At 42.3% G+C, this 16,429-nt stretch overlaps 1 protein-coding gene across 1 annotated transcript in view; it reads left to right on the top strand.

The window, feature by feature from the left end:
* Nucleotides 1–16,429, top strand: part of git1 (G protein-coupled receptor kinase interacting ArfGAP 1) — a 63,496-nt gene that overhangs the window by 19,649 nt on the left and 27,418 nt on the right. The window contains 6 exon segments of the mRNA XM_084064032.1: nucleotides 4,381–4,511; nucleotides 6,973–7,067; nucleotides 9,635–9,677; nucleotides 12,017–12,043; nucleotides 14,776–14,824; nucleotides 15,003–15,147. Of these exon segments, the coding sequence (XP_083920158.1) occupies nucleotides 4,381–4,511; nucleotides 6,973–7,067; nucleotides 9,635–9,677; nucleotides 12,017–12,043; nucleotides 14,776–14,824; nucleotides 15,003–15,147 (490 nt within the window).

The raw sequence follows: 16,429 nt of genomic DNA, 5'->3' as shown, positions 1-16,429 counted from the left end.
GACTCTTCCACTGTGATTGCCATGGAAACGCTTGAATCAACTGCATGTGTCTCTCCCCCCCCACCCCCTCTGATCAAGAATAATCCACTTCTCGCCTGGCCAAAACTCTCTGTGTATAAGGGGCTATTATTTAAGGACAATACTCCTGTGATTCTCATCATTGGAGATTCTATAACCAGAAACATTGTAATACCAGGTGCCATCACCTTCTGTCTCCCGGGTGGTACTGTTACCGATGTTTCCCATCTAACACCTACTATTATTGGCCTCTACCCCTCTGCCCACACTGTGTTTGTACACATCGGAACCAACAATGTCCTGAAGCGCCAATCTGCAAAACTCAGACTAGATTTAGAAGCACTTGCAAACATCATTGAGAGTTTCAATAAATCCTGTGTTTTCTCTGGTCCCATTCCGGCTCCCTCCAAGAGCCCCGAGCATTTTAGCAGACTCTACAGCTTACAGCAATGGCTCACAGCTTTTTGCATTGCAACAGGTCATGGCTTTATTGACAACTTTGATACATTTTGGACTAGAAAGCACTGTTATAAACCTGATGGCCTGCACCCTAGCACCATAGGCATCAAACAGCTCACTGCAAACTATATTCGCCATGTTGCCTTCAAGACATGATACTCTTCACAGCATGATTCCACCATAGATCCCATATCCTGCAATAACGATGAGCATCCTTCTGAGGGTCATGTTGTCATTCCACTCCCCTTCTGTATACCTGTCAGGATCACCGCAAACCGAACCGCCAATAGACCGAGTAGCTCTGTAAATCCCTCCAATTTAATTTCACTATCATCAACTACACATCCCACTACTTGTGTCTCATCCACAGTCAAAATTGCTCTATTAAATATCAGATCCATGCTTCACAAAACTGGTATTTGTCACGATTTCATCGAAGCACAAAAAGTAGACTTTTTATTCCTCACAGAGACGTGGCTAAGCCCAGAGGACAATGTACCTCTTATACAAACCACCCCACCTAACTTTTCTTATTTTAACCTACCTAGACCAGAGGGCACTGGTGGTGGGCTTGCTGTAGTTTATAAGAATAATTTTAAATGTTCACCTATCCCATTTGGTGTTTTTAAATCCTTTGAAGTTTTTAGCTTTTTAATTAACAGTAAAAATCCAGTGCTTTGCGTTTTAATTTATAGGCCCCCCAAGCACAACTCTGGTTTTATTACTGAATTTTCCGAGCTCCTATCCTTGATTACCCAGCGCTACGACAGCATCATCCTATTAGGTGACGTGAATGTGCATGTCTGCTGTCCCTCCAACTCTCTATCCACTGACTTTATAAATCTCACAGAGTCTTTTGATTTTATACAGTTCGTCACTGGGGCTACTCACCGCCTGGGCCACACCTTAGATTTAGTCTTATCCCTGGGTCTGGCTCTCAGTACTGTGGAGTTACTCGATGAGTTAATGGTCCTCGGTGTGACTGACCACAAAGCCTTGGTCTTTACTGCCCCACTCCCCCGCCCTCCCAGCAACCGCCCCGCTCCTATTAGATCACGTATTTTTAATTCCAAATCAGCCAACGCCTTTTGCAATGCCTTTACATCTTACCCCTCTGGGCAGCTTATCGACAATACTGACATCAATGTCATGGTCGATAGTTTTAACAGCAACTGCCTAACAATCCTGGACTCCATTGCACCATTCAGAACCAGAACCCCAAAATCCAACCCAAATCCGTGGCTCAATGAGCACACCCGGTCTGTTAAAAGAAAGCGCAGAGAAGCAGAACGCAAGTGGAAGTCTACCAAACACCCCGATTCCCTCATCAAACTCAAACAACTCATGAAAACCTACCAGGAGGCTGTCATCCATGCAAAATTCAAGTACTACTCTGACATTATTACAAAAAATAGCAATAACCCCAGGACCCTCTTCTCAGTAATTGACTCTCTTACCAAACCCCCTATCAGTCACCAACTAGAACAATCACCAGAAAAATGTGAAGAACTACTGTCATTCTTCATTAACAAAGTATTAAACATTCGCCTCCAGATCCCACCCACCACTGATGATACCTCAATATCACCCAGCATTCCTGCTCCCTTACATCAGTTCGAACCTACTACCCTGACAATACTCACTAAAACCATATCACAAATGAAATCCTCATCCTGCAATCTGGACACAATTCCAACCTCCCTATTAAAAGAGGTAATAGAAACAGTCGGTCCATCCATTCTTACCATAATTAACCACTCCATAATCTCGGGTTCTGTCCCATCCTCATTTAAACACGCCTTAATTCACTCCTTTTTAAAGAAACCCGGTCTCGATCCTCTTCTCCTCACAAACTATAGACCTATTTCCAAACTATCCTTCATGTCCAAAATTTTAGAAAAAGTAATATCCTCACAACTTCTCACTCACATGTCCAACTACAATCTGTTCGAAAAATTTCAATCCGGTTTTAGAGCACTCCACAGTACTGAGACAGCCTTGGTCAAGGTCACCAACGACCTACTGATGACACTTGACAACGGGGATGCTGCAATACTGGTTCTCCTTGACCTGAGTGCGGCATTCGACACAGTTGACCACGCCACTCTGTTGAGCCGACTGGAGTCATGGGTGGGTCTGGGGGGCAGTGCTCTCCAGTTGATGCGCTCCTATCTCACAACAAGGACCGTCTCCGTCAAGATAGGTAATGCCACCTCTTCCTCCGCCCCCCTCATTCACGGTGTCCCACAAGGATCAATTCTTGGTCCTCTACTTTTCTCTATTTATATGCTTCCCCTAGGTCAAATAATCCGTAAACACAACATTAATTTCCACTGTCATGCAGATGATACCCAACTGTACCTGCCACTCAACACATCCAACCCCAACTGTCTATCTTCCCTTAAGGCCTGCCTGGCCGATCTCCAAAACTGGATGTCTGCAAATTTCCTCCAACTCAATACAAACAAATCAGAAATTCTCATGTTCGGCCCTCTCTCCTCCAGACTCCATTTACACAACTGTCTTGACTCCATGTCAGCCAACATCACACCAGTAGCAAGAAATCTGGGTGTATTATTATTAGACTCTGACCTCCGCCTTGAGGCTCAGGTAAAAAGCGTGGTTCGCACCTGTTTCTTCCACATAAGGAACATACATAGAATCCGCCCTGTCCTTTCCACCCCTAACCTCCACAAAGTTATTAATGCCCTCATTTCATCACGCCTGGATTACTGTAACGCCCTATATTCCACTCTTAGCAAAGGACCCATACATGGCCTGCAGTTAGTTCAAAATGCCGCCGCCAGACTCATCTCTGGGACTAGGAGATCCGAACATATAACCCCGGTACTGGCTGCACTGCACTGGCTGCCAGTATCTTTTAGAATAGATTTTAAGATTTTACTATTAACTTTTAAAGCTCTTAATGGCCTGGCACCACAATATTTAACTGACCGGCTACAACCACATGTGCCTGTCCGCCGCCTAAGGTCCTCCGATGCAGCCCTATTAGATCCTCCTATGTCTAGGCTGGTGACCAGGGCTTTGCCGTCAGGGCCCCTACACTTTGGAACAGTCTCCCATTGGACCTCAGGGTTGCTAGTTCCATCACCATTTTTAAATCAAAATTAAAGACTCATTTTTATAGAAAGGCTTTCTTAACCTCCTAAACTTTTTATACTGTTGATACTATTATGTGTTATTTTTACTGTTGTAATTATCTATGTTCTTTGATTCACTGTTTGATGTTATGTTGTTAAGCACTTTGTAACACTGTTTAAAAAGGTGCTATATGAATAAAGTTTATTATTATTTGTACACTCTCAGAGTTACATTGACATAGATTTTAAATTGCGGTCCAAGTGATATAAATGCCATTAAATGGGGGTCCGTAGCCTAATGCATGTCAAACTGGGGGGTCCTTGAAATTAAAATGGTTGAGAATCACTGTTAAAGCCGTAACAAATCTTCTCTTATGGGGGTCCCTGGCATATCTTTTGAAATGGGAGGTCCGCGGGCTAATAAGTGTCAATGTGGGGGTCCTTGACATGAAAAAGTTTGAGAACCACTGGTTTAGAGTCATGCTCAGGGACACACATCGCTGGCCTGGAATCGAACCTGAGACGACCAGGGCCTCTGGCCGCCCAGACGGGCTCACTAACTTCACACTTTAAAGTCCAGCATGCTGCCATGCTTTAGTCCTGACTGTGTGTGTGTGTGTGTGTGTGTGTGTGTGTGTGTGTGTGTGTGTGTGTGTGTGTGTGTGTGTGTGTGTGTGTGTGTGTGTGTGTGTGTGTGTGTGTGTGTGTGTGTGTGTGTGTGTGTGTGTGTGTGTGTGTGTGTGTGTGTGTGTGTGTGTGTGTGTGTGTGTGTGTGTGTGTGTGTGTGTGTGTGTGTGTGCAGGAGAAAGGCACCACTCCTCTCCACGTAGCGTCCAAGGCGGGTCAGATCCTACAGGCAGAGTTACTGGTGGTTTATGGAGCTGATCCTGGAGCTCCTGATATCAACGGACGCACTCCCATGGACTACGCACGGTAACACACACACACACACACATCCATGGACTACGCACGGTAACACACACACACACACACATCCATGGACTACGCACGGTAACACACACACACACACACATCCATGGACTACGCACGGTAACACACACACACACACACACACACTACGCACGGTAACACATACACACACACACATCCATGGACTACGCACGGTAACACACACACACACACACACACACACACACACACTCACACTCACACTCACACACTACGCATGGTAACACACACACACACCCTCACACACACACATACACTCCCATGGACTACGCACGGTAACACACACACACACACACACACACACACACACACACACACACACACACACACACACACACACACACACACACACATTAGAAGGACACTATCAGTCACCAGAACCAAGTCCATGTGTTTTTCTCAATGAATCCTTCATGGTTACAATGGGTTTGTATAGGAAGGGGGCGTGTCTGATAACATGAATATCTATATACTGAATCAAACAACTGTCTGTGGTAAAACACTAAAGACTGAGTACATGTTAAAATGACCCCAAACATGTTGGAAAAGTGAAATATCCCTTAAACCACTTTTAGCGCCGACAATAACAGCTCTAAAGATAACATCTCTGTGAGCTTGTAGAGCTGTTTTTTTCCCCTGCTACTTCTGTGTGACACTCTTGTATGATAAATGTGGGCATTCATTTACACACAAAAACAATATGTAGAGGATTCTGCCCAACAGCTATGATATGGTTCTCCAGAAGTCATAGGATCACTCATAGGTTGGTGAACAGCGTCCTCTAGCGTAAACCATTGAAAACACCACACGCTCGTCAACTCGTCAATCACAGGCTGAGCCTCAGGCCAGCTGACGAGTGCACTCGTCAGTTGGCTGTCATTGAGTTAAGAAGTTTTAGGGATTACACTGATGTCAGGACAGCAGAGACACTGATGTCAGGACAGCAGAGACACTGATGTCAGGACAGCAGAGACACTGATGTCAGGACAGCAGAGACACTGATGTCAGGACAGCAGAGACACTGATGTCAGCACAGCAGAGACACTGATGTCAGGACAGCAGAGTCACTGATGTCAGGACAGCAGAGACACTGATGTCAGGACAGCAGAGTCACTGATGTCAGGACAGCAGAGACACTGATGTCAGCACAGCAGAGACACTGATGTCAGCACAGCAGAGACACTGATGTCAGGACAGCAGAGTCACTGATGTCAGGACAGCAGAGACACTGATGTCAGGACAGCAGAGACACTGATGTCAGGACAGCAGAGTCACTGATGTCAGGACAGCAGAGTCACTGATGTCAGGACAGCAGAGTCACTGATGTCAGGACAGCAGAGTCACTGATGTCAGGACAGCAGAGTCACTGATGTCAGGACAGCAGAGTCACTGATGTCAGGACAGCAGAGTCACTGATGTCAGGACAGCAGAGTCACTGACGTCAGGACAGCAGAGTCACTGACGTCAGGACAGCAGAGTCACTGACGTCAGGACAGCAGAGACACTGACGTCAGGACAGCAGAGACACTGACGTCAGGACAGCAGAGACACTGACGTCAGGACAGCAGAGACACTGACGTCAGGACAGCAGAGACACTGACGTCAGGACAGCAGAGACACTGACGTCAGGACAGCAGAGACACTGATGTCAGGACAGCAGAGACACTGAGCAGAGACACTGATGTCAGGACAGCAGAGTCACTGATGTCAGGACAGCAGAGTCACTGATGTCAGGACAGCAGAGACACTGATGTCAGGACAGCAGAGACACTGATGTCAGGACAGCAGAGACACTGATGTCAGGACAGCAGAGACACTGCCCATCTTTCGCCGCAGACTGAAAACCCACCTCTTCAGGAAACACCACCCTTCCTCTTTGCCTGGCCTACTTGTTGTTAACTAGTTGTACGAACTCTTGTTTTATTGTTGTATTGTTTTATTGGATCTTGTTTAGTCGATACACTTTTTGTATTAGCTCGTGCTCATTTGATTTTGTTATTTTGTCTCATCTGTTTAAGGAAATAGGTAGCTGATATATTGCACTTTTACCTTAGCACTAGGTATAGTCTTGGTTGCTTGTTTTTGCAGGAAATGCACTTCAGACTTCTGGTGATTAGTAGTGTTCGTTGCCTACCTATGTTGAATGCACTTATTGTAAGTCTCTTTGGATAAAAGCGTCTGCTAAATGACTGTAATGTAATGTAATGTAATAATGTAATGTAATGTAATGTAATGTAATGGATTAGAGATACAGTTATGGCTGATTTACTTTTAGTGCTCGGTGTTGTGCGCCGAAAAACTGTCTTTAGCTTAGAATAAAAAAGAAAAATGCCATTCATAAAATGTTGATTTCCTCACAATGTGTAGTAACACAAACCTGTGTGTGTGTGTGTGTGTGTGTGTGTGTGTGTGTGTGTGTGTGCAGACAAGCAGGTCAGGTGGAGCTGGCCGAGCGCCTGGTGGAGTGTCAGTATGAACTGACGGACAGACTGGCCTTCTACCTGTGTGGGCGACGCCCAGGTACCTGACCCCTCACAGCCTTTTGCCCTCGAGCAAGGCACTTCAACCCATTCAGACCTGTGAGGCCGATAAAAATAATTGAATAGAAAACACCTTCTAAATCCTAAAGTTTTCTGAAAAACTGGAATGTTTTTTTCCCCCAAAAAACATGTGGAAAAATCTGTTACTTTTCAGGATTCAAATTCAAAAGTATCAGATCTACAAGCTGGAAACGCATCGCTTCGCGCCACGTTTCCAGCTTGTAGATCTGCTACTTTTGATGCTTTTTGTATGACGTTGTAGTACAGGGGTGGGCAACCTTTGGCGCGGGTGCCAACATTGGCACAGGGGAGGCTGATCACTGGCATCCTGACACATGTGTGAGAGAGAGGATTTTTCTTTTAAAATTAAATGTATTTTTGAAATGCAGTCAATGAAAGTTAAAGTCCCCTCCCATCTGTATGCACAATTACAAATGACATTTTGCACATAATTCTACATTCATTCAAATTGATATAACTCTGACTGGGGAGGGAGTCTGAGAGATAGTGGGTTATTGAGTCTAATAATCATTACATCCTGATGTGAAAGAGAATATTTCTAAAGGAGAACGAGAATCAAAACGTTTTGGAAATATTACATTTTGATGTGGTGTCATAATGTACCTTCATGTTGATATGGCACACTGACTGTCAAGAAAGAAAAAAAAAGATGACTCCATGGCAAAAAGGTTGCTTGAGACCGTGCAGCCTTCGTCGGGGCCAGCTTCTGAGTTGTACATTGAGTCTATATAGAAAGTGACTGTTCATACAAATGGCCTGTAGTCTCACTGTTTTACCCCTGCTGGCGTCAGAAAGAATTTCTCTCCATTCAAGCAGGTTTTTGCCAAACTTTACACTTGATTTTATTACCTTAATAAACATGGTCATAAATACTATAAGCTTCCAGTCTCTAGTTTAAAGTCTTCTTTCAATCACCATGAAATGTGTTTAGGTAAATTATGGTCCCATTTGTTTTAAAATTGATGATAAAGTAAAGGTATGCTGTAGGAGGAGCGTGGCTACCTTGTGATGATCTGATTGACAAGCTACACAACCAATAGCATTCATTAGAATGAATTCCCCACCCCCCGCTCTGGTCCCAACCAATAGCATTCATTTCCGTGCTCCAGGTATAGAAAGATGGCTGAAAAATAGGCTTAATTTACGGTCTGTAGAGTCTATGGGCGTCACTTTGTCCATCCTTTTTACTGTCTAGTCCATTGGTTCTCAAAGTGGGGTCCGGGGACCCCCAGGGGTACTTGAGGGGGTTCCAGGGGGTCCCCAGCTAAATGATGGACAGGAACCAAATGGACCCTTATGGGTCTGTAACTCTGAGAGTGTCCAAATGTCCATTTGTACACTCTCAGAGTTAAATTCACATTGATTTTACAATGTGAATTGGGGTCCCAGAGATATAAATGCCATTAAATGGGGGTCCGTGGCCCTAATGTATGAATGGGGTATAAATGGGGGTCCGTGGCCCTAATGTATGTCAAACTGGGGGGTCCTTGAAATTAAAATGGTTGAGAATCACTGCTAGAGACCCGTAAAAACCTTCTCTTATGGGGGTCCCTGGCTTATCTTTTCAAATGGGGGTCCGCGGGCTAATAAATGTCAACTTGGGGGTCCCTGACATGAAAAAGTTTGAGAACCACTGGTCTAGTCCATACCCGGTGAAGTGCGCAGGCAGGCGAAAGTAGTTGCAAACGTTTGGGTTATTGCGCGTCCCGTCGATTTATTACGTGGCATTTCTGCCCTGACGGCGTCAGTGTCTAAAATGACACGTATTGAAGCAGGGTCCCCACGGTCATGAAATTCCTGGAAATATTTTGAAAAAAAAAAAAAAAAATCCAGTACTGGAAAAGGTTTGGAATTGATCAAAGGTCCTGGAATTTATCAAGGGTCCTGGAAAAATATTTGGCTATGCATTGTTTTTGGCTATTGATTTTTTTTAATACAAAACATTTGCATAAACATGTATAACATTACACGAAATATGTAACATACGTAGTTTTTTGCCGAACGGAATGTGTAACACCCTATCCGCACTGCCAGCGATGCGACGTGACGCGAAGCGAGCGGGCGATGAAATCTCATTCAAATACATGTTTTTGAATGAGACCGTCCTGACCTACCGCAAGCGACAACGAACCGTGCAACAACGTCGTCCACCCCTTTTCGCTCGCAGGGTCACTATGCCCTAATTTTGCATGAAATGTTGAATGAAATTGTACTATTTTATATTCTATGCTTTATTTTTGCTACACTGCCTATCTTTGGGCATTGTACATAGGAGTAAGAGACACATTATTGCGCTGAATGATTGTTTTATAGGCCTGGAAATTGGGCTAAATATGCTGGAAAAGTTTTGGAAAAGTTTTGGAAATTCATTGCTAAAAATGTGTGGGGACCCTGTTGAAGGGTATGACACCGTGTGGGCTGATCCAGGTATAAATGGGTTCATCTTGACTGATGATGACACATCATATGGATGATGGTTGTTGTTCTGTAAACATAACTGACTTTATGTCTTTTACATCCTTACAGATCACAAGAATGGTCACTACATCATTCCACAGATGGCTGACAGGTATGTGTGTGTGTGTGTGTGTGTGTGTGTGTGTGTGTGTGTGTGTGTGTGTGTGTGTGTGTGTGTGTGTGTGTGTGTGTGTGTGTGTGTGTGTGTGTGCGCGCGTTGATTAAAGTTGATTAAAGTTCACCCCAACCGCAGTCATTATGATCCCATAGAAGCTAGCAGCATGTCCTCTATGGAAGCCTGTTGCGCAGAGAAAATAGCCGATCTACAAGCTCTCAACGCATTGAGAGCTTGTAGATCAGGCTATTGTTTTCAGATTAGAGCATTTGAGGTGGTCAGACTACAGCAGTATGTTCAGAAACATCCTCCATAAAATCCTAATTAATGGTCTTGGGTGTTTCATATAAAAGCAACATATTTAAAGCCTCATTCTGTGATTTCTGTATGTAGAGCAGCTGGAACAATGTTACTAAAACATCATATACATTGTGTTATTATGTAGGAATCAGTGCTAGTGTGTGTTTAATTGTATTAGTGAATATAAGCTGTGGTATTAACTGGCGATCTCTGCACAATCAACAAACATCATTATATTTAACGGAAACTTCAGTAAATAACACACAAAACTAACTAAAATCATAGAGAAAAAAGCCTAATATTTTATCTACAAGCTCACAGCGCAGGCTGTGAGCTTGTAGATCTGATTTCCCCCCCCCCAGTATTTTTGTGCAACACAGTTGTACGAGCAGGTATAAAAACAGGTCTTAAGTGGTTTATCAGATTAATCAGAAGGTTGGTAGTTTATAATAAATACATTAGGATTGTTTTGTGTTGTTTCGTTGATAAAAAACATTCAATTTTCAAAATCTTTCATAAGTAGTGAAAATAGCAGTTTGACAAGCACACAGGACATGTTGTGAGCTTGTAGATCGTCTTTTTGTGCTACGGTACTTTAGTTTGACACTGTAGTGTGATGAACATTCATTTACGGAGAACAAACTAAACTAACTCCATATTTTCAATTTCAAGTACTTGTGTTTAAAGGACTTAGTGAAGGGTTCTTTTATTAGTGTGTAATGATAATAATCTAAATATGAGTGTTACATTTTTTTTCATTTTATTGCTTTCTATCGTTATAGTGATGTTTAACTGGGGGGCATTCGGGTAATTGGTAAAGATGCAACTTTTTTAAACAATAAGCCGGCTATTTTTATCTCCACGAGGCCGAAGGCACGGAGGTCAGAGTAGAACCTCTGCCCCAAAATGTACTCCTACAGACTTGATCCAAAATCAAGCAAATTGTTACACAGTATCTCTATAGTCATGTGATCAAGGCAGATCTGTCGGATTTTTCATATTCCATCCTGATTGGCTAAGATTGGCTTCTAAAGTTTGCAGGAGTGGCCCGTTTTGTTCGAAATGCCTCAAATCATGAACACAGCGTCCGATTGCCGTGGAACTTTGCACGTACATCCCCGCTAGGCCGAGGAAGAAATGCCACAGAATCTAAGGAAAAAAATATGTTGATTGTAAGACCTACAGTTCGAGTATTATAGGCCAAAACGTGAATCTGCCTGTTATAGTGCCACCATGAGGCTGATTTGAAAAATGTAGTGTGGCGACCCCCCAAAATAATCATATTTGAACTGGGGACCCCCAAAACATTATAATATTTGAACTGGGGACCCCCAAAACATAATCATATTTGAACTGGGGACCCCCCACCCTGACAAGCACTTGGAACTGTAGGCATTGCATTTAGTTTGACTTGGTGCCACAGATGAATGTTTTGAAACTAGTCGATCTACAAGCTCACAACGCCTCGCACTCTTTAACTGCCAGAGTATATACACAATCTACCCCCTTCCCTGCCAGAGAAAATACATTGCAAAAATAGGTAAAATGTGAATTTTGTCTCCGTTTATTTTTTTAACATTGAAGTGAATGGAGCAGAAAATCTTCGCATCGCGTTATCTCCTGCTTCCTTTGTGATAAACGAAATGTCAAAAAAGCAAACAAAAAACAAAAACTATTTTTTCTCGTTGATGGCTGGCTGAACCATGCAGAGAAAAATGAGAAATCTCGTCAATGGCAGGAAAAGAGTTGTGAGCTTGTAGATCGACTATTTTCACAAGAAAAAAATGTATGAATGTCGATTATGCTAAATAATGGCGACTATCTCAAATAATAGCGATTATGTCATACTTTTGACAGTGTAGTTAGTGGTGAACGGGAGCTCTTTGATCTTTATCATAAGCTTATTTTTTTAAGCTTATATTTTGATTTGGTCTCTGTCTCTCTACCTCTCTCTCTCTCTCTCTCTTTATTCCTTTATTTCTCACTGGTCTTGTGTTCTCTCCGTCTCTCTGCTGCGTTGCTTGGTGGACACACAGAGCTCGTCCTAAGTGCCCCACACAGAGGTACCTTCTCCTTCCTCCTTCCTCTCTGTCTCCTTTCTCTCCTTTCCCTCTGTTCCTCCCTCCTAGCCCCTAAAGGGGGAATCCACCCACTTCCACCATGTTTCCACCATGTCTTCACAACAGAGCGCCGATGTCTGACGTCATTTACACATCCTGCCTGGGTCGCGTTTATTTTTTCCCCCCCGCTCTGAATCCTCATAGACGTGTTTAACTCTTAAACTGCCAGGGTTTTTCAAAAATAGTTTGCCACCTCTGCCAGCATGTTTCCAGGTAAAACATAGGAAACATGTTATTTTTTTCTCCGTTTATTTTTAGCGGCGCTAAATCCTCCTCTATACCTGACTTTGTCCGTGTTCACCGTCAACGTTCTGATTGGTCAGACCCGTCAACGTTCTGATTGGTCAGACCCGTCAACGTTCTGATTGGTCAGACCCGTCAACAAAGTGATTGGTCAGACCCGTCAACGTTCTGATTGGTCAGACCCGTCAACAAAGTGATTGGTTAGACCCGTCAACGTTCTGATTGGTCAGACCCGTCAACAAAGTGATTGGTTAGACCCGTCAACGTTCTGATTGGTCAGACCTGTCAACAAAGTGATTGGTCAAGCTTCACGTGACACATGGCTATAAACACATTATAAACACATATCGATGACATAATGTATCAAAGGTGCCGCTACCTTCACACAGGGTGTGATTTTTTAACATTGAAGTGAATGGAGCAGCAACTTTTTGGAAAATGTTATCTCCTGGTTCTTTGTGAAGAACGGAAAAACCCCAAAAATAAAGAATAGTTTTAGATTTGTTTTTATTTTGTTTTTGATTTAAAAAGAAAAAACTTTTATATACGTTTTTGGCAGTATAAGAGTTAATATTGCGTCAAATAAGAACTGTGTTCCAAAAATAATCACATGATCCCGGCGGTTTGACTCTTATGGATATGAAGCATCAACTGACGCTGAGAAAACCATAATGTTACTTCCGCCAAATTAGTTGTTGTTTTTTTTGCCAGAAACAGACAAATATGAGTGACTGACTATGATAAACGATACAGAGCCTCCTCCCTGACAATATCTATATCTATATATATATATAATATAAACGATACAGAGCCTCTCTGACAATATCACAGAGACAGTTTGTTTATTTTTGGACCACAATTCTTATATGAGACGATTCTAAGATGACCCAATGTTATTCTCCATAGAGACATTACTTTACCAACCAGGGGATGAATGAGTGACGTCAGGACTTCTGTTACTCTATAGAGCACCGATGTCCTGAATGATGTCACTCCCACTACCCTAACCCATTCAGAACGCATCTCTGTCATTTTAAGATTTATTTGGGCTATTTTTGAATAAACGTGAACATTTATGCAAATCTTTGAATATGTATTATAGATTTTTAACTCAAATCTTTGCTTCTGGGTGGGGGTCCCGACAAATACATATCATTTTAGGGGTCCTTGACATCAAAAATGTTTGAGAACCACTGATAAGTTTTTTGTTTTTTTTTGACTGTTATGATTTAGAAGACATTTTGTAGAATCCCCCAAAAGCAACGATTTGAGTAAAAAAATGTTCGCTTTGAAAAACATATGTATTCAACGATTTGCACACATTTTCACGATTCTTAAAAAAAATAGCAGATCTACAAGCTCATATCGCGGCACTTGGTGCCGCGATATGAGCTTGTAGATCTGCTATTTTTTAATAGCCAAATCAATTAAAAAATGACACAGATTTGTTCCCAGATTGAATGGGTTAACGTCTGTGTTTAATCCTAAATTAGTACTTTTTCACCGTCAGTTGATGCTTCATATCCATATGAGACGTTATTTACACACTTCTCATATGATTCTTCATATGAGGGATTCCTAATACAAACAAAAACATGACTCTGTGATCCAGGGGAACAGCGCCCTCTAGTGCCAGTGATTGATGTCAGACCTCGGTGCTCTAGTCTATAGTAATGACGACATGGTTTGAAGGTTGAAAACGGGTGGATTGTCCCTTTAACCTGGTTCCCATCTCTCTGTAGAGTTATAGAACCAACCAACCAACCAACCCACCCCTCCCCCTCAGGAACAGAGGGGGCACACACATGATCTATAGATCTGTAGAAATATGATCTATCTATCTGTCTATCTATAAATCTATCTATCTCTATCTCTCGCTCGATCTTTCTATTTTTCTATCTCTCTGTCTCTATCTCTCTATCACTCTCTCTATCTATCTATATCGCTCTCTTTCTCTCTCTCTCTGTCTGTCTGTCTGTCTGTCTGTCTGTCTGTCTGTCTGTCTGTCTGTCTGTGTCTCTCTCTCTCTCTCTGTCTGTCTGTCTGTCTGTCTGTCTGTCTGTCTGTCTGTGTCTCTCTCTCTCTCTCTCTCTCTCTCTCTCATATCTCAGTGAAAGGAGAGTTATTCATTATAGTGAAGTGACAGTTTAAACCCTCTCTTGGTCTGAGGCCAAACCCCTCCCAACCAGATAACCCCCCCCCCCCCCCCCCCCCCCCTCACATCCCCATCTAGTCCCCCTCCTCACCCCCCCCCCCCCCCCTCTCTCTCTCCATTGCTGTGTGTGTGTGTGTGTGTGTGTGTGTGTGTGTGTGTGTGTGTGTGTGTGTGTGTGTGTGTGTGTGTGTGTGTGTGTGTGTGTGTGTGTGTGTGTGTGTGTGTGTGTGTGTGTGTGTGCTTTTCTGACAGTTGTTGGTCTTTGTGTGTTTCTCAGTCTGGATCTGTCAGAACTGGCCAAGGCAGCCAAGAAGAAGCTACAAGCGGTGAGTTTAATAATAATAATAATAATAATAAAGTGTATTTGTAAAGCACCTTCCACCTTCCAAAAGCATAAAACAACATTACAATAATAGCAATCAACTAAAAGCAAGAGTGAAGAAGTAGGCCTTGAGCTGCTGCTTTAAAGCTAATGGGAGTTTATTCCACGCTGTCGGCCCGTAGAAGCAGAATGCTGCTAGCAAAACCACAGATAGGGGTCCTGTCAGGACCACAGATCTCTGTAACATCCGTAGGGGTCCTGTCAGGACCACAGATCTCTACAACATCCGTAGGGGCCCTGTCAGGACCACAGATCTCAGTAACATCCGTAGGGGTCCTGTCAAAAAAAAATCTAAGTAATTTTAACATATTTTTTTTCTTCCCAGACCATGTCTATGAAGTCACCAGAACAACATACTAAAAGTCCTAAGAAGTCCTAGTTGGGAAATATGTTTCATTGGCATCAATCCAAGATGTCGCCAATTATTGTCAAAAAGCCATAAATAAAGATGTACTTGTAACAAAATAAACATGGACTCCCTTGCACTTCAGTCAGGGTATTTTATCTTAACTCTCTCAGTGCCAATGAAATAAAAGAATATCTTCATACTGTGTCAGCAATTCTTTTTTTCGTTCTTGGCACTGAGGGCATTCAGAAAAACTCGGGATAGCTCGTTGTGTGGCACTGAGAGAGTTAATTCCTCTCCTCAATATGTATTTGAAGTCCATTTAAATCTCAGGAATGAAAATTGGACTCGCCATAAGAGAACATTTGTGTTTAAAAAAATATATATATATAAATTATTCACCATTTTTCAAACATTTTTAAGATTTGTCAACAATGTTCAGAGAATAGCAGATACAGTGTACATTTATATCTGCTATTTGTAAATGTTCTCAAATAGAACCAATCTAAGGTTTTCAAATCGATGTAGAAAATGTTGCAAAAAAATAATCAGTGGTCTAGAACTCTCTAAAATACAGTGAATGTTTATCGGTCGAATCACTATATGAGAACCAGAACCTCTGATTCAGTGTTGATTTTGACAGCAAATTTGTATGTAGTTTTAGTCATAGTCTTTTGAATAACATTTCATTTAGTTTTAGTCATATTTTAGTCATTCTGAAATGTTTTAGTTTTTGTCTAGTTTTAGTCGACTAAATATCATAAGATTATAGTCGACTAAATCTACAGTTGATTTAGTTGACTAAAATGTATGTTGGCGGTGGCTTGATGGCGTCGTAATGGCTGATTTTACACTTGGTTGCATGCTGAAAAAAGCAGATCTACAAGCTCAACGCGTTGCAGCGCGACGCGTTGTGAGCTTGTAGATCGGCTATTTTCAGAGCGCAACACCTGAGCGCAACCACACATCCAATGACTTGTCTTTTAGTTCTACTGGATCTCTTCTCCACTAGATCCCTCACTAACATTTTAGTCTAGTTTTTATCTGTTGACGAAAATTGTCAATATATTTAGTCATAGTTTTAGTCATCATAGCTTAGTTTATATTTAGTTTTTATTTCGTTTTTATTTCGTTTTCGTCAGTGAAAAAAAAAAAAGGTAGTCGACAAAATGCTTTGACGAAATCAAGACTGTTCTGATTTAC

The sequence above is a fragment of the Gymnoscopelus microlampas genome (assembly GCF_963454915.1).
Source record: "Gymnoscopelus microlampas genome assembly, chromosome: 8".
In the NCBI taxonomy this organism is placed as follows: Eukaryota; Metazoa; Chordata; class Actinopteri; order Myctophiformes; family Myctophidae; genus Gymnoscopelus; species Gymnoscopelus microlampas.
The sequence above is the reverse complement of the archived record's forward strand: the minus strand, read 5'-3'. Positions and strand labels throughout refer to the sequence as shown.